Source organism: Micropterus salmoides, unplaced genomic scaffold (assembly GCF_014851395.1).
Source record: "Micropterus salmoides isolate LMB-PRFRI ecotype aquatic unplaced genomic scaffold, ASM1485139v1 Ms_hic_scaffold_5, whole genome shotgun sequence".
NCBI lineage: Eukaryota > Metazoa > Chordata > Actinopteri > Centrarchiformes > Centrarchidae > Micropterus > Micropterus salmoides.
This window is the reverse complement of record NW_024044237.1, coordinates 38,254,731-38,272,223: the sequence shown is the minus strand read 5'-3', so window position 1 is coordinate 38,272,223 and position 17,493 is coordinate 38,254,731. Positions and strand designations below refer to the sequence as shown.

At 51.3% G+C, this 17,493-nt stretch overlaps 1 protein-coding gene across 1 annotated transcript; it reads left to right on the top strand.

The window, feature by feature from the left end:
* Positions 1–135: 135 nt before the first annotated feature.
* LOC119889290 (SCL-interrupting locus protein homolog) lies at positions 136–16,653 on the top strand. The gene is made up of 16 exons (XM_038700191.1): positions 136–547; positions 3,118–3,225; positions 3,951–4,066; positions 4,147–4,334; positions 5,808–6,055; positions 6,143–6,226; positions 7,285–7,371; positions 7,454–7,601; positions 7,876–7,976; positions 8,862–8,970; positions 13,489–14,253; positions 14,359–14,458; positions 14,536–14,722; positions 15,211–15,295; positions 15,374–15,627; positions 15,708–16,653. Exons 1-16 carry the CDS (start codon positions 468–470, stop codon positions 16,255–16,257), a joined length of 3,210 nt encoding a protein of 1,069 aa, XP_038556119.1. The 5' UTR covers positions 136–467; the 3' UTR covers positions 16,258–16,653.
* The last annotated feature ends 840 nt before the right edge of the window (positions 16,654–17,493 follow it).

The following is a 17,493-nucleotide window of genomic DNA, read 5'->3' as shown; positions in this document are numbered from 1 at the left end:
TATTTTCCTGGCCTGCGGGGGGCGGTGTCGAGCTTTCGCCCAATTAAACTGCAGCTGACAAGAAGAAAAAGACAGGAAACGAAGCGACACGCTATTGGTCAGCTTCTCTCCGGCAGCGCTTCCTATTGGCCGGTTGAGTTGCCCCGCCACTGGTGTGGAAACAGCGCCATAATCAAACAGCGTCCAACTTTTGTTCTCTGCGGTTTGTTTGCGGTCAAATTTGCGCACATTTACATCCAGAGAAACGAAAAGTAAACTCGCTTCATAAAGTGTGTGATTTAATTACGCGTCTAGTTATCGCCCGAGAGACTCGGCGGGGCGGCCCGTATGCTAAGCTAACGACGCTAACACAGGCAGCAGATGCGGTCCGAGCAGGAAGCTAACGTGGCTAACGCTAGCTGAACGCACCGCGGTGTTCTCAGTGAGCAGTGACCGCTCATAGTGCCTCTCTGTCGGCCACAGCAGGGATGAGCTGCCCGGTGAACCTCCAGGCGATGCCGTCCGGTGTGTTTGAAGCGGTTTTCACTCCGGAGAACGTGAGAGGAAGGTGAGTTAATGTCAGGTGAACTTCACCTGCGCACTCATGGAGTTCACTGTGTGTGTTTTAAGTCGCAACGGACATCATTTTATGTCGCAAAAGTTTGTCTTTGTGAAACTTTGACGGTTCTTTTAACACAACAATCACTATTGTGGTCAAACAAGTGTTTATAGCGTAATCAAGTCTGACTTTTACGTGATTACAGCCAATAACAGAAGCCTGTTGTTGCAGACAGATGATGTGTTTGGTCTAATATCCTTGTTTACATTTAACAGACTGTAGTCTATCATTAACAGGACTTACTGCTGAGTTAGATATAAAATAAAGACATGATCTCTTTTGCAATTATCCTTATGACTCTACATTATTTAACTTGCTGTGTACCAACCAGTCATTTTAACCTGTTAAAATGACTGGTTGAGGCTGCAGTCACTTGCCAGGAAGTGACTGCAGCCTCTACTGACTGACTGAAAGACAGTTTCTGCCTCAAAGTCACTTTCAGAAGAGTTATGTTTGACAGATTATGAAACCGAAATTGTCCCCTGTTTTTATTTCACATGTAATAACATTATATTTTTTAATGACATACTGACTACCAAAGCAAAAATGTCCCCGGTTTTCATTTCAGAAACCTGCTCACCTTAAATTAAAGAGTCAGGTGTTGTGTTTGTTTGTCCTGCAGGTGTTTTCTCTGTAAATCTGTTCTGCATTGCTTCAGGTTTATATTTATATTTTTGTATATTTTGTTATATTTTCTACTAACCTACTTTCTATTATTATTCATACCTTATACCTTGATATGCAAGTGAGCAGATTCAGGTTTTGGTCAGAGTAAAGACACAAACAGTGCTACATCAGGAAGTGTTTATTTAGGTTAAAACAGTGAATTAAAAAGAGCACAGGAGAGAAAACTCGAGTCTGTGTGGACTCGATGTATTTTAATGTATTTTATCCTGTGTACCATAAGACTTCTAGGTGTAATTTACACCGGGGACGCTGTGGACATGTCCACCACTTTCTGAAATGACTGATTTGGTCCCTTTTTTAAAAGCATTATTTGTTAGAAATGTTCTGAAAGTTTTTTTTGCACAATAAGAAAAAAATGCAACACAATTTAAATAAAGAAGAAACTAATGTGCATTGTCCAAAAAAAACAAGCTGCTGATTCTAAAAGGACCCAAACTGCACCGATCAGTAACTTTAACCAAATCTGGACACAATTTCTTCTTGTGCAAGTTTCTCTCCCTGTGAACATGACTGTTGAGTCGGTTTGTGAAGTTAAAAAAGTTTGCAGCATTCAAACAACAAGGCAGTTTAATTTAACATCTAAAGATGACGTAGATTTAATATCTTCAGCTAACAGTGTTGACCTTACTCTTTAGTTGTTTCTGTTGTCATGTTTGTCTCCGCGCTGACTGACACGATGCGTTCTGTTCAGTAGATGTGGTTTTGCTGTTGTTCGATTGAAACAAGCTGCTGATTACTGCATTAAATTCTGTTAAAGTCACCTGCTACCCTAACTTTCCCTTTATATAAATAAAATAAATCCACCATAAATTGATGCAGAACATTTTTCCAGACTGCGGGAAATTAAGTGTTTAATGGTCAAAATGTTCTGGGGGGCCCTGACACCGCCAACTCCTAAATATATTTCTTTAGAATAGTGTTAAAACATCTTCTTGTCGTCTTCTTGTGATCCAATATCATGTTTGGTCTCGTGTGCTTACGAGTGTATCGTCACGCCCCTGATCTGAGCCTCCCATGAGAGTCTCCCACCGCTTGGAGGGCGGCATTCAGGTGTTGCAGCAGCAGAACGACAGAAATAAGTACAGAGAAAGGTGAGAGAGACATAATTAGAAGTATGTAAAATAAGAATAGGAGCCATTAAACTCAAACAGAACATGTACCCATGGTGTACGATGTTGTACTAGTCGACGGGAGTGTTGGACCAAGTGATCGGTTGCGTTCTCTGCAGCAGAACCCAAAGTATGTTTCTGTTTCATTCATTAATAAAGCTTCATCTGAAACAACACGTTACTGCAGAGAGAACATGTAGATTAGACTGGACTCTGCAGGTCTAATGGATTATCCAGGACCTTTCTGTGTTTTAATATCAGTATTATGTTTGTCCTAATCTTTAAATATCAGCACCAGTCGATATTTAGACACCGTTATCATCAGGATTATATAGATATATACTGAGTTCCAGCTTCTGAACTGTGAGAATTTTCTGCTTTTCTTCCGCGACAGTGACGCAAACTTCATTGTGAGAAAACGACCTCCTGAACCAGCGTTACTTTATTCCCATCCTACGTGGGGGGGGGGGGGTATTTCAAATACAAGAACTGTTGTGGAAATCTCTCTGAGGACTTCTCGTCCACGTTGGTCAGAAGCTGAGATTCAAGTATCTTCAGGACTTTGGGGGCGTTGGTTGGACAAAACAAAAAAGTGTGATGGGCGTAATTAGTACTTGACATTTTATAGATCCAGTTGTGAATGAGTCGATCAATAAATGAACCTCATGTGTTGATAGTAAGAGTAAGACGAGAATCTGCTTCATTATCTCTTCTGTTGAACAGGAGCTCGATGAACTCGCTCACTCCGCTGAGTTTCCCCAAGTCCAGATCAGCTCTGTGGGACGGCAGCCCTGCAGGAGAGAAGCTCCGCCTCCAGCTCTGCGCTCACAGGTGAACAAACACACACACCTGCAGCATCATGTGCTTTGACCATAGCAGAGATCGTCACGGGTCTCTGAGCCAGAGTCCGGGTCGAGCCCCGGGTCTCTGAGCCAGTGTCCGGGTCGAGCCCCGGGTCTCTGAGCCGGGTCTCTGAGCCAGAGTCCGGGTCGAGCCCCGGGTCTCTGAGCCGGGTCTCTGAGCCAGAGTCCAGGTTAAGCGCGCAGCTGACGCTACGTGTGTTACGTAGGCAGGTTAGAGGTAACGCAGGGGAAAAACGGCACGCTCATCAGACGTGTCACGGGGGAGGTGAGACAACAGGCATTTAAAGGAAATCCGTTAAATATGGCGTGTGGCACAGCTGCATATGTACCTGCATATGTGGTTGTCTCTCACAGTGACGGTAACCTGCCTCCTGATTTCCTCTTCCCGTCCAATCAGGAGACGCTCTCTCACCTCGCTGTGCACGATGCAGAGATCAAAATCGCTGTCGCATCGCACCAGAAAAGGGCAAAAATGAGCAGGTCGGCCCGAGTGTCGGGTTTCCATCTCAGCTGATCAATACCTGTGACTTCTGCGGGGTCATGTGACCCGGGAGCGAATGCCGTTTGGACGCCCTCACACTGAAGTTGATAGTGGGGTTGTTCTCCCGTGTGAACGAGGCTTTAGAAGTCGGACGCCATGTAGCTGTGGCGGCCTCAGTGTGTAGCTGAGCAGAGATGTGTGTGTTTCTGCAGGAGGCCTCGGTTGGTGCTGATGGAGAAAGCTCTGCGTCTGGCTCAGCGTCACGCCCGTCACAGCAACAAGCCCCGCCTCCACTGCTTCTTCCTGGGATCACTGTCTGTGGACGCAGGTCAGAGCTCACCTGAACACCGATTGGTCCAGTTACACAGCGTACACTCGTACTAACTGCTGTCCCCTGTCCTGGTCCAGATGAGGAGGGGGTCACTGTGACCCTGGACCGGTTCGATCCGGGTCGGGACCAGGCCGGAGCTTCTGGCAGAGTTCCCTCTGCTCTGCTGCCCGGAGACGTTCTGGTTCCCTGTTTGTTCTCCTCGCAGACTGAGACAACGCCCGACGCTGTCGTCCAATCGGAAGCCGAGCTGCATCACTGCTTCAAGGTGAGTTTCAGGTCAGCGTCCCGTGTAGGACCTGGTTCTTGGTGTTTTCATACTGGACTGACTGTTTCTTAGTTATTGAAATGAGATGTTTTATCATTTCGTCCTGTCGCCCAGCCCTGCCTCAGGCATGGTCACTCCGCCATGACTGGACCAGAGTAGTCACGTGGAGGGCTGCAGCTGACGAAGATCTTAGTTCTCGAAGCTTCTGTAGATGATTTCAACGATCCATCGATGCGTCGTTTGAGAAGCACTTTTGCTTTGCGACGTTATGCCGAGTTTTGCCTGCCTGCTGAGAATTGCAGCCACGTCCAGATACTGCGTTTAAACGCTATAATATCGTTTCTGGGGTTCATCAATGCTGATAAATGATTGGAAGTATATATTTAATGAACGTTTAGAGTAGAAGCACCATTCCTAATGATAAGCTAAGCTTGGCAGAACAGATATTGGAGGCTACCTGCCGAGATTTGCATCTCTTTTCTCAACATAAATGAGCGTTATCACCCGCGAGGTGCATGTGATTCTCAGCAGGCAACACCTCAAAGCAAAAGTACTTCTTCAGTAACGGGATCAGCTGTGCACGTTTATAGGTGATGAATATTTATTGGTCCTTTCAGAAATTCATAGTGTCATACAGCAAACATCAGACCAACAACCAGACGGCTGCTTCACAAACAGAGTTGTTGTTTTCTTTAGCTTGAAATAACACCAGACTTTGGACACTTTCTTCTTCGTCCCTCACTATTTTCTCTCTTCCTCCACTTTGCAAACGGCGCCATCATAATCACGTCGTGTTCACAGCGTGCGACAGTAACAAATGTCCGTGCGAAGCAGGTTGTTATATAGTTATATGGATTAAACGAAGCCTCGACGCAAAGAATTTGTGTCGATGCATTTTAGTAATGGATGAATCGTTTCAGTCCTAGTCACATGACACACGCAGCTGGAAGACAACTCAAGAGGTGTACAGGTGTAATATTTATAAAATAAACCGTGTTTCCCACAGATTTACTTCTGCGGGCCGCCCAGGTGTATAAACAGCTGCCAAAGTAGATTTGACGACCCATTAATTTTTACAGAGACACACAGAGAGATGTTATCGCGTTACACGATGCGGACATGGTGAATATAGAGACAGGAAGAGGCGGGGCCAGCGGGTGTGTTAGCAGCAAGCGACGATGCAAGAGGTGAAGGTGAGTGTGAGAAGTTACACGGTCTTAATGAGAGCGTCAGTCCGGTGAGCAGGTGTGTCGCAGTTCTGTCCCTCTGAACCTGGACGTTTGCGTCATGGCCTCAGTCGCTGCTGTTTGTTCTGCATGATGTTGGTTCTAAAATGTTGTTCTTATGTAAACACAAGGGGCAACATGGAGGTCGTTGGAAGTGAAGTATTGAACCGGCCTCTTCAGCGGGACTGCGCCCCTGGTGATGTCAGCACATTAAACCTTTACCTGTCGGCCTGTCTGTCTGTCTCAGGTGTTGCAGCAGTTTGTGAGCAGCAGACAGACTCTGGATCTGTCTCAGCTGATGAAGGTCAGAGGTCGTGTTGTCTGCTCTCAGCAGCCCGACGCCGCAGCGTTCAGCCTCCGCTGGTCGGCCGTCTGTCCGTCCGTCGCTGTGGACGTTCAGCCGGTACGAGCCGTTCCCGTCATCCCCACAGCTCTGCTGAGGAGTCTGACCAGCATCAACCGACCGCCGCCGCACGCCGCCAACCGACAGAGAGGGTGAGAACTGGTTCCTCAACCGGACGAGTCCGGACTCTTCTAATGGAGCCGGGTCACTTTTTAACTGCGGTGGCGTTTGTGTTGCAGGTTTCTGACCATGGATCAGAACAGAAAACTCCTGCTGCTGCTGGAGTCGGATCCTAAAGCCTCCAACCTGCCGCTGGTCGGGCTGTAAGTGTTTCTGCGTTGTTGCTTCATCACACAGCTGCTCATTTAACCTCTTAACATTCACACGGCCCGCCGCACATCTCGGTCTGTGCACAGCGGCTATGTTAGCTTCATACTCATATGATCCACCGTCTGAAAGCTAAAATCCTCGTGATCCGAACAGTGCAAACCAAGATACGGTCACAGCGGGTCCAGTCAGCGCCTCTGTCAGACCAGCCAGTACGATCAAAAGTGACGTGACTCACCGATGAAGCCTCACAGTAACTTAATCCACCCATCGAGTATATTCCAACAGAAACGGTCTTGTTACGCTGTCAAAGTACCAGTAAAAACATTTAGTCCAAAACACATTCTTCCATCAGTAAATCGTCAGGGACGGCTGCCGCATCGCTTCAGATCTGCATCGTCATTCTAAGTAATAACACCGATTTGAATGTAAACAACTACGATGGCTTGTATTCAGAGTTCGGTCTAAACCTGCTCTTTTATGAAAAGCTCTGTGAGATAACTGTTGTTGTGATTCGGCGCTATATAAATAAAAGTGATGAAATTGAAGAAAAATTAGCCGCTGAACTCTGACCTTTCCAGTGACACCATATCCGAGCCAATAGGAGCTCACATGTCCCTTTCACAGCCTTCAACAGCCAATGAGAGCCCGCGCTGTGAGGAAGGACCGGCCCCAGTTATTTCCTGAGTAGGCCGAGCCAACTGTGCCGATGGCTGGCGCTTCCTGTAGCCAATGAAATTCTGAAAATAACGACATCCAGCTTTAAGTAGGAAGTTCATGATCTACCAGCAAAAAAACACGTCAGCAGACGCCTGCCGCCAAGGGGCGGGACTGTTTTAGAAAAAATACGCATGCCTTGAAGAGGCGTTTTGCATGAATTCTACAGGAATGTTAAGAGGTTAAACACACACTCTCCAGGTGGGGGTGGTGGCTGTCGTACCTGGGATGTTTGGAGCAGTTCAGGTGTGCTTTTCATGAAAGTCCTTTAAATGAAAGTAAACGCTTCTGTTGAACCTGTTTGTGTTCGTTAACTGTACTTCCTGTCACGTGACAGCTGGCTGAGTGGCGTCACACACGTCTACAGCCCTCAGGTGTGGTCCTGGTGTCTGCGCTTCCTGTTTAGCTCCGCCCTGCAGGACAGGTGAGAGACAGGCCGTCCGTTGCTGTTAGAACTCCTCCGGGTCGCTGTTCTGGTGTCGCTCAGTCTTTGTCTTGTGTTGCAGAGTTCTGTCAGAGAACCGCTGTTTCCTCCTCGTTCTGTTCGGTTCCACCCACAGAGCTCCTCAGTTCTTCCAGTGCCGAGGACCAGGACCTGGATCGCAGCTGGACTACCAGCTGCTGACAGCCTCCCAGTGTGTCACGCTGTACCAGGTAACGACACACCGTGTTCTAGAGCTCCTTTAGAACCAGGTTCCCGCGGCTCCTTAAAAGGTCTTAAAATAAAATCGGGGAAATTAAGGTCATGAATTGTCTTAAATTTTCCCTACATTGGTCGTAGGTATTATTCTCTTCGGCGGTGCGCTGAGGGTTAGAGGTCGGAGAGAGACACTTCAGGCATCGGTTCCTCGCTGCCTTTCTGTTTAATGTGGATTCTTTTCTGAATTTGACTTTAAGGTGATTAATAATGTGGTCTGTGTACCTGCAGGTGGTCTCTGTGGAGGGTCAGACTCTGCAGTGTGAGCTGGGTTCAGAGGATCACAGCAGGCAGACGGAGATCTTCAGAGAGGCTCAGGCCTCCTTCAGCAGGTACCAGCGTTCACCTCCTCCTCTGTTCTTCACCGTAAGGCAGTCGACAGTAAAATCCTGTTGTTTTGAGAGACGTGACCGCTTTCAGTCAGCGTCCGTGGTCGTCATCCTGGAGGACGGTGTGTCGTCAGCAGCTCTGATGGAGATAGAGTTCGGACTCTGAGGCCCCGCCCACACTGCTGCGTTCTGGTTTTAAAACAGAAACCTTTTGCTCCGTTTGCTCTTCCTGTCCAGACTGAAACGGCGAAAAGCTCTAAAATGGAGAAGTTTAGGAACGTCTGTGAAGACGAGCCAAAACGGAGGACTTTAGAAACGATGACGCAGACGCTCGCGCTCGGTTCTCTGATTGGGTCTCATAAGTCGTGCAAAGCAGAAACACGATGCTGCTGACAGAGTTTTTGATTTGGTATTTTAATTAAAATATTCTGTATCGTGCAGAAACAACACGTACAGCCTCTGCTCGTACTGTCGCCGTATTTACTGTCTGTTTTCCGCCGCTTTTAACTCCCGTGTTACATTCAGTCCCAGGTCGTTATCGGTCCATGCAAAATAAAATCTGGTGCAGTTCTTCGTCTGCAGTACTTTGTTCTTTCACCAAATCTTCTGTAACTACGGAGTAGACCATCTGCTTCCTGTTTACACCGGCACGTGCAGAGAAGACGTGTTCGCTCACTAGAAGTGCGTTTTCAGTCGTCTTAAAATAGATCAACTCTGATACGCAGCTGTGGACGGAGGTCGTTCTTGTGTGGACGGGGCCTGAGTGTAAATGTGATGTTGAGTTTGTCTGAAGGTGAAGCTTCTGTTGTATGTTTTCCGGTCCCGGCCAATCGGAGAAGACGTGCTGGACTCTGATGTGTTGTCTTGTTGTCTTCTGTCCGTCCTCAGAGCTGCCCCACCAGCCGCCGGTCTGTCTGTCAGCGATCAGGACTCTGGAGTCGAGGATGAGGACCTGTCGCCGCGGCCGTCCCCGAGCCCCCACCCCCCCGCTCAGCAGGTCAGTCTGTTACAGTCCGCTGCCCGCACCAGGTTTCCAGCCTCAGTGGGGCCGGACCGGATTCTGTCACAGTAAGACTCTGAGCAGAACATAGTTAGCAGGATTGGAGGATTTCTTGATTGCACGCCGCCCTGAAGGCCACGCCCACAAACATCTAGGGATACAGTTTCCTTGCTGGTACCACCGTGGTTTGAACTACACATGTGGTCGACCGATATTAAGTGACATTATTATACCAACTCGTTATTTAGTCTTTTCATATTATGGTCCGGCAATAATAAAAAAATCAACGATATAAATTATTTAGAAACTAATATTTTTATTCAGTCTAAATATATAACTTTTTTTTTTTTTTTATAGCCATGGCAACATTTTAGAAGAAAAATTAAGATTACAAAACATTTAGTAAAACAGGTTTAATCTGCAAATATCTGCATCTTGCGGTTTAACACTGTTAAGAATCCGTTGGCCGCAGCTGATTTCAAAGTCTTGAGAAAAGCTCAGTGTGATAAGTGGCTGAGCTTGTGCTTGTTGTCTATTGAGACAGACGCGTGAGTTCTCTATTTATCTTAAAGCTCAGGGATTTATTCATTACTCTGCTGTTGTGGATTTTACGCTGTCCCTTTTTATGTTTGTAATGAAGACTAGAGAGAAGCCATCTTCCTCAGAGGCTTAGAGATGTACACATGAAGGTGATATTAAAAGTCTTTACATTCTCTGTTCTGTCCTGTAACCTTTGTACTGGGTGACTAATATTAAATGAAGTTATTGTGAACAGATCTGTGAGAAAACGCCTGCTGTTTGTAGCTGGTCTACTGACTTAATGCAGCCCCACCCATGACCCAACAGGGCTCAACGTTAAACTTTTTTGGTCCCTCCCAAAAGTTATTTATCAGTGTTACAACAAAACCAAAGACTTATAAGTTACTCTGTTAACAGCTTTAATCGGTTATTAAATACATCCTGGATATAAAGAAACTAAAATGTGATCACAGTTAAAATGATAAAAAATAAAAAGGTTAACAAAACAATTTACTTTTAAAACAAAACACACTAACAGAGTCAAACATGACGTGCTCTCTCTGCACAGAGCAGCGGATACGAGTCGCCATGGTAGCAACACGTCAGTCAGCTTGTAGCCCCGCCCTAAAGCCTCCCCTGCTTCCTGGTCTCTGTTCCTCTAAATGGGACCATAATTTACTAAATGAACATCACGCTGTGTTGAAGAAGACTTGAAACTAGCGACTGAGACCAGAAACTCATCAGGAAAGTGTTTACTGAGGGAATAAATCAGCTGACAAGTAGAAACAGTTTCTCTCTGCAGCCGCTGGAGTCGCCCCCTGCTGGCTGCTGGAGAGGACGCAGGTTTAAGGCGCCCCCTGCTAGCTGCTAGAGAGGACGCAGGTTTAAGGCGCCCCCTGCTGGCTGCTGGAGAGGACGCAGGTTTAAGGCGCCCCCTGCTGGCTCCTGGAGAGGACGCAGGTTTAAGGCGCCCCCTGCTGGCTCCTGGAGAGGACGCAGGTTTAAGGCGCCCCCTGCTGGCTCCTGGAGAGGACGCAGGTTTAAGGCGCCCCCTGCTGGCTGCTGGAGAGGACGCAGGTTTAAGTCGCCCCCTGCTGGCCGCTAGAGAGGACGCAGGTTTAAGTCGCCCCCTGCTGGCCGCTAGAGAGGACGCAGGTTTAAGTCGCCCCCTGCTGGCCGCTAGAGAGGACGCAGGTTTAAGTCGCCCCCTGCTGGCCGCTAGAGAGGACGCAGGTTTAAGTCGCCCCCTGCTGGCTGCTAGAGAGGACGCAGGTTTAAGTCGCCCCCTGCTGGCTGCTGGAGAGGACGCAGGTTTAAGGCGCCCCCTGCTGGCTCCTGGAGAGGACGCAGGTTTAAGGCGCCCCCTGCTGGCTCCTGGAGAGGACGCAGGTTTAAGGCGCCCCCTGCTGGCTCCTGGAGAGGACGCAGGTTTAAGGCGCCCCCTGCTGGCTGCTGGAGAGGACGCAGGTTTAAGTCGCCCCCTGCTGGCCGCTAGAGAGGACGCAGGTTTAAGTCGCCCCCTGCTGGCCGCTAGAGAGGACGCAGGTTTAAGTCGCCCCCTGCTGGCCGCTAGAGAGGACGCAGGTTTAAGTCGCCCCCTGCTGGCCGCTAGAGAGGACGCAGGTTTAAGTCGCCCCCTGCTGGCTGCTAGAGAGGACGCAGGTTTAAGTCGCCCCCTGCTGGCTGCTAGAGAGGACGCAGGTTTAAGGCGCCCCCTGCTGGCTGCTAGAGAGGACGCAGGTTTAAGTCGCCCCCTGCTGGCCGCTAGAGAGGACACAGGTTTAAGTCGCCCCCTGCTGGCTGCTAGAGAGGACGCAGGTTTAAGTCGCCCCCTGCTGGCCGCTAGAGAGGACGCAGGTTTAAGTCGCCCCCTGCTGGCCGCTAGAGAGGACGCAGGTTTAAGTCGCCCCCTGCTGGCCGCTAGAGAGGACGCAGGTTTAAGTCGCCCCCTGCTGGCCGCTAGAGAGGACGCAGGTTTAAGTCGCCCCCTGCTGGCCGCTAGAGAGGACGCAGGTTTAAGTCGCCCCCTGCTGGCTGCTAGAGAGGACGCAGGTTTAAGGCGCCCCCTGCTGGCTGCTAGAGAGGACGCAGGTTTAAGGCGCCCCCTGCTGGCTGCTAGAGAGGACGCAGGTTTAAGGCGCCCCCTGCTGGCTCCTGGAGAGGACGCAGGTTTAAGTCGCCCCCTGCTGGCTGCTGGAGAGGACGCAGGTTTAAGTCGCCCCCTGCTGGCCGCTAGAGAGGACGCAGGTTTAAGTCGCCCCCTGCTGGCCGCTAGAGAGGACGCAGGTTTAAGTCGCCCCCTGCTGGCCGCTAGAGAGGACGCAGGTTTAAGTCGCCCCCTGCTGGCCGCTAGAGAGGACGCAGGTTTAAGTCGCCCCCTGCTGGCCGCTAGAGAGGACGCAGGTTTAAGTCGCCCCCTGCTGGCTGCTAGAGAGGACGCAGGTTTAAGTCGCCCCCTGCTGGCTGCTAGAGAGGACGCAGGTTTAAGGCGCCCCCTGCTGGCTGCTAGAGAGGACGCAGGTTTAAGTCGCCCCCTGCTGGCCGCTAGAGAGGACACAGGTTTAAGTCGCCCCCTGCTGGCTGCTAGAGAGGACGCAGGTTTAAGTCGCCCCCTGCTGGCCGCTAGAGAGGACGCAGGTTTAAGTCGCCCCCTGCTGGCCGCTAGAGAGGACGCAGGTTTAAGTCGCCCCCTGCTGGCTGCAGGAGAGGACGCAGGTTTAAGGCGCCCCCTGCTGGCTGCTAGAGAGGACGCAGCTTTAAGGCGCCCCCTGCTGGCTCCTGGAGAGGACGCAGGTTTAAGGCGCCCCCTGCTGGCTGCTAGAGAGGACGCAGGTTTAAGGCGCCCCCTGCTGGCTCCTGGAGAGGACGCAGGTTTAAGGCGCCCCCTGCTGGCTGCTAGAGAGGACGCAGGTTTAAGTCGCCCCCTGCTGGCTGCTAGAGAGGACGCAGGTTTAAGTCGCCCCCTGCTGGCTGCTAGAGAGGACGCAGGTTTAAGTCGCCCCCTGCTGGCTCCTGGAGAGGACGCAGGTTTTAGGCGCCCCCTGCTGGCTGCTAGAGAGGACGCAGGTTTAAGGCGCCCCCTGCTGGCCGCTAGAGAGGACGCAGGTTTAAGTCGCCCCCTGCTGGCCGCTAGAGAGGACGCAGGTTTAAGGCGCCCCCTGCTGGCCGCTAGAGAGGACGCAGGTTTAAGTCGCCCCCTGCTGGCCGCTAGAGAGGACGCAGGTTTAAGTCGCCCCCTGCTGGCCGCTAGAGAGGACGCAGCTTTAAGTCGCCCCCTGCTGGCCGCTAGAGAGGACGCAGCTTTAAGTCGCCCCCTGCTGGCTGCTGGAGAGGACGCAGGTTTAAGTCGCCCCCTGCTGGCTGCTGGAGAGGACGCAGGTTTAAGGCGCCCCCTGCTGGCTGCTGGAGAGGACGCAGGTTTAAGGCGCCCCCTGCTGGCTGCTGGAGAGGACGCAGGTTTAAGGCGCCCCCTGCTGGCTGCTAGAGAGGACGCAGGTTTAAGTCGCCCCCTGCTGGCTGCTAGAGAGGACGCAGGTTTAAGTCGCCCCCTGCTGGCTGCAGGAGAGGACGCAGGTTTAAGGCGCCCCCTGCTGGCTGCAGGAGAGGACGCAGGTTTCAGTCGCCCCCTGCTGGCTGCAGGAGAGGACGCAGGTTTAAGGCGCCCCCTGCTGGCTGCTGGAGAGGACGCAGGTTTAAGGCGCCCCCTGCTGGCTGCTGGAGAGGACGCAGGTTTAAGTTCCGTCTGCATGGTTTCACTCGAATAATAATAATATCCGTTTTACGACCTGCACGCATGCTCACTTCCTGTCAGCTCTACAGTAACGTTAGCTTCACCGCTGATCTCCGTACAGGCGTTCCTGCTGAGTCTGCGAGGGTTCAGGCTTTAGGGCTGACGTGTAGCCCGGAGGGTGACATCAGCATGTTGTCGCCACAGACGGCCAATAGCAGCAGGACAGCAGAGTACCTGCATTCACCTGCAGGTGTCTTTTGTTTCAGGCTCGGAGAGTTCAGCCGTCTGTTCCTGAACTTTCTCTGCTGATTGACGGCAGCTTCACCTCCAATCAGAGCCGCTGGCAGGACGCTGGCTCCGCCCACAGACCACCTCCTGCTCCTGCTGCTGCTGACAGGAAGTCTGCTCCTCCAACCGGAAACTCCTCAGCTCCCAGACCTGCTCCTCCTCCTCACCTCCACAGCACCCCCAACTCCATCCAGCAGCAGCCCTGCACCTGCTGCTCCACCCACACCTATGACTGCACCTCCATCTTCTCCCCAGGACTCCCGCCTGGTGCAGCTGCTCCTACACCTGCTGCTTTCTCAAACCACACTCCTCCTCCCTCCAGTCTCCACCCTGCTCCTCCTCCTTCCACTTACCATCCAGTTGCTCTTTCTGTTCCTCCTTCCCGCAGTCGCGGCACTCCTTTGTCCTTCCATCACCATACTCCACCTCCCCCCTCAGCTCCTCCTCCCTCCCACACCCCATCCTCTCCTCCCTCCAGCAACCACCACACTCCTCCTCCCTCCACTCGCCTCTCTGCTCCTCCTCTTCCATCCCTCCTCCCTCCGCCTCCTGCTGTCCCATGGTTTGGTGACTCCCCCTCTCCTCACCCCTCCCGTCCAGCAGCAGACCCTGGATCTCCCCCGTGGATCCCCCGTCCCTCCTGTGTGAATCAGTGCTGCGGTCAGGTGGGAGGAGTCACCCGGTCTGATCCCTACCAGCTCCTCCTCCAGCAGGACCGACAGCTTCGCCTCCTGCAGGCTCAGGTAACAGATTCATCACGTGACTCCTGGCTCGGACATTTCCCACTGCGTAAGGGGGTCGGGTTCTCATCTTTACTGCGTCCAATCAGAGTGTTTTTCTGCGTTTAGGTCCAGATGTTGCTGGAGGCTCAGGGGAAACTTCAGTCCTCCGGTCGGCAGGTCGACACTCAGATACCCAGGAGCACCGCCAGCATCGCCGTGGGGACAGGTGAGGCTGTCAGGACGGGTGTTCCACCTGTTACCAGGTGAAAGTCAGCATCACACATCTCACTCTCTGGTTTGCAGGTGCCAGTCTGTTCTGGGGGGATCCTGTCCAGCCCCTCCCTCATCAGGAAGTACAGGCTCCTCCCTCATCCTCCCCCAGCCCACCCCCCTCACACGCCAACCTGTCTGTCATGAGGCCTGAGGGCGGAGCTGAGGACAGTCACATCACAGGTCAGGAGGCTACCTGCTCCCCCTCTGGTCAGCTCAGGTGAGACTCATCTGCTGTTCGTTTCTTTACACCTGCAGCTACAGATCTGTTCACGAGGACCGGAGACTTGGCGTTAGAGACGGGAGACTTGGCGTTAGAGACGGGAGACTTGGCGTTAAAGACGGGAGACTTGGCGTTAAAGACGGGAGACTTGGCGTTAGAGACCGGAGACTTGGCGTTAGAGACCGGAGACTTGGCGTTAAAGACGGGAGACTTGGCGTTAGAGACGGGAGACTTGGCGTTAAAGACGGGAGACTTGGCGTTAGAGACCGGAGACTTGGCGTTAGAGACGGGAGACTTGGCGTTAAAGACGGGAGACTTGGCGTTAAAGACGGGAGACTTGGCGTTAAAGACGGGAGACTTGGCGTTAAAGACGGGAGACTTGGCGTTAAAGACGGGAGACTTGGCGTTAAAGACCGGAGACTTGGCGTTAAAGACCGGAGACTTGGAGTGTGACTCGAGCTAAAGCCTCCCCTGTTTGGTTGCAGCGGTCTGCAGAGTCCGGTTCTGGGAGAGAGTGTCAGCATGTACGAACCCGCAGACGACCAGCAGAACTTCTACCACGACCTCATGGTAACAGTCGGTCACATGATGCAGTCAAACAGGTAGGATATTGATTATTTGATCGATGACCTGGTGACTCGTCCTCAGGATCAGCTGACCAGCCGTCTTCAGGAGTCAGACAGCAGACAGGAAGAGGAGGAGGAGGAGGAGTCCAGCCTGTCTGTGGTCCCTGACCGCCCCCAGTCCTCCCACTCCTCCCGGTCCAGGAGGAAGCAGCAGGGTCATGGATCCGACCCGGTGGTCAGCGCCACCTTGCGGCAGCTGCGGCAGCTCGGAGTCGACGTGGACGAAGATCTGACCGAGTCTGACAGGAGAAAACACCAGACCGTGGAGAGCAGCAGGTACGGACCTCACCTGGTCACACCTGCTATCACGTGATTCGGTCAGCCTCCAGGTTCTCACTGTGTTTGTTTGTTGTCAGCACTCTGGCGAGCATCAGCCCGGCAGCGGTTCTGTCCAGACTGAGCGTGTCCGAGCCGTCGGCCAGCTCTCTGTACCCGGGAGGCAGCGTGGATCTGAGTCTGGAGGCAAACGCCATCGCCCTGCGCTACCTGAGCGACTCTCAGCTCAGCAGGTTGTCTCTGGGGGGCCACGCCCCCCTCCCAGCCCCCGCCTCCTCTAACGACACCCTGATGTCTCCTAGCAACATGTCCCTGGCGACAAGGAAGTACATGAAGAGGTACGGCCTGATCGAGGAGGAGGACGGCGAGGCCGAGGAGGAGGAGGCGTGTGCTCGCCAGCCGCTAACCGAGGCTCTAAATGTGAAGCTCCTCCCACAGAGTCAGCTGATCAGGGACCTGCGGCCAAAAATGCAGATGTTAGCCGGCGGCACCAAACCCAGCAGCAGCGACAAGGAGAACTGTTCCAGCAGGCGGACATCTTTAGTGAGGGCGAGCAGCCGCCAGACAGAAGGGTCAGTGGGAAACATCCTAGACCTGAGCCGCCTGAGACAGCTGCCCAAACTGTTCTGACACCCGAGAACCAGCGGTCTGAAACCTGCTGGCGACTTTAAAACTGTTATTTTTTAAATGGAGTCTGGTGCGTCTGAGGTGCTCGGTGTGGAAACACTCAAACTCTTCTGAACCAGCGGTCTGAAGGTGCTGGAAGATTTTAAAAACTGTCCTATTTTAAATGGAGTCTGGTGTGTTCAGTATGTAAAGACTCTGCTGGTTCAGACCCTGTGTGTCATGGTCAGACTGGTTTTACTGGAAATCTGCCTCCTTTAGTTTCTCTGCTTTTTATCAGGTTTGTGTTTATGAACTGTTTCTGTGTTTGATCTTTTGTCACTTCCTGTTTTTATGTGAAATGTCTTTTGCACAGATTTTTTTTTTTTTAATTTATGACAAATAAAATTGATAATACTTTTAGTACCAGAGTACATGTTTATATCAGAATGTTTAACAGCATGTGGGATACTTCGACAAAACACTTCTAATAATCAACCTCTGTGGACAGAAGTTTTAAAAAATACGTGTTTTAAACTTGGTGTCTCCTAAACCTCATTGAACCCCCCCCCCCCCCCCCCCCCGCCTTCAAGGCTAATTTCTTTTAAAACCTGCACCCTGTTTTCTCATGTTATTGTCTGTATGTGACTAATGGAAACCCTTTTTAAATTTGTCCAGTATTGAGCAGCAACGCAATCCAACACAGTGCGTCCACTAAAGAGCTTGTTTTTCCCGCTGACCGGTGTTTAAAAGTGTCTGATGGAAAGGACCCCTGCAGAGAGACAAGAGTAAACACAATCACAAACTGATCGATCCAGAGAGGTAAAATCACTATTTTTATCACTGGAGTCTGGCTGCTTTGAAGAGAGCGTTATAGCGACGGTTTCTGGTTAAACAAAAATATCTTGCTCTTTTAAAGGTCTCTCTCTGCAGGGATCCTTTCCACGATGCTGTCAGACACCAACAGTGTGAGCCTGTCAGCGGCAACGAGCTCTGTAGCGGATGGACTTTGACAGCAGCTTGCTCGCTCAGTACCAGACCCGTTTGAAAAACTGTCGTCCCGGTTAGTCACATAGACACAAAAACATGGGAAAATAAGGTCCAGGTTGAATAAAAGCTGCCCTTTAACCGCCCCAGAGCAGCTGGATTATCCTCTTTCTGTCACAGGCGGAGCTGTCGGGGTCTATTAGACTAAAAATAATGATGAGTCTGGCTTCAACTCTGATTTTTAGGAAAATCAAACCCAGACTTCCTGAGTATTTT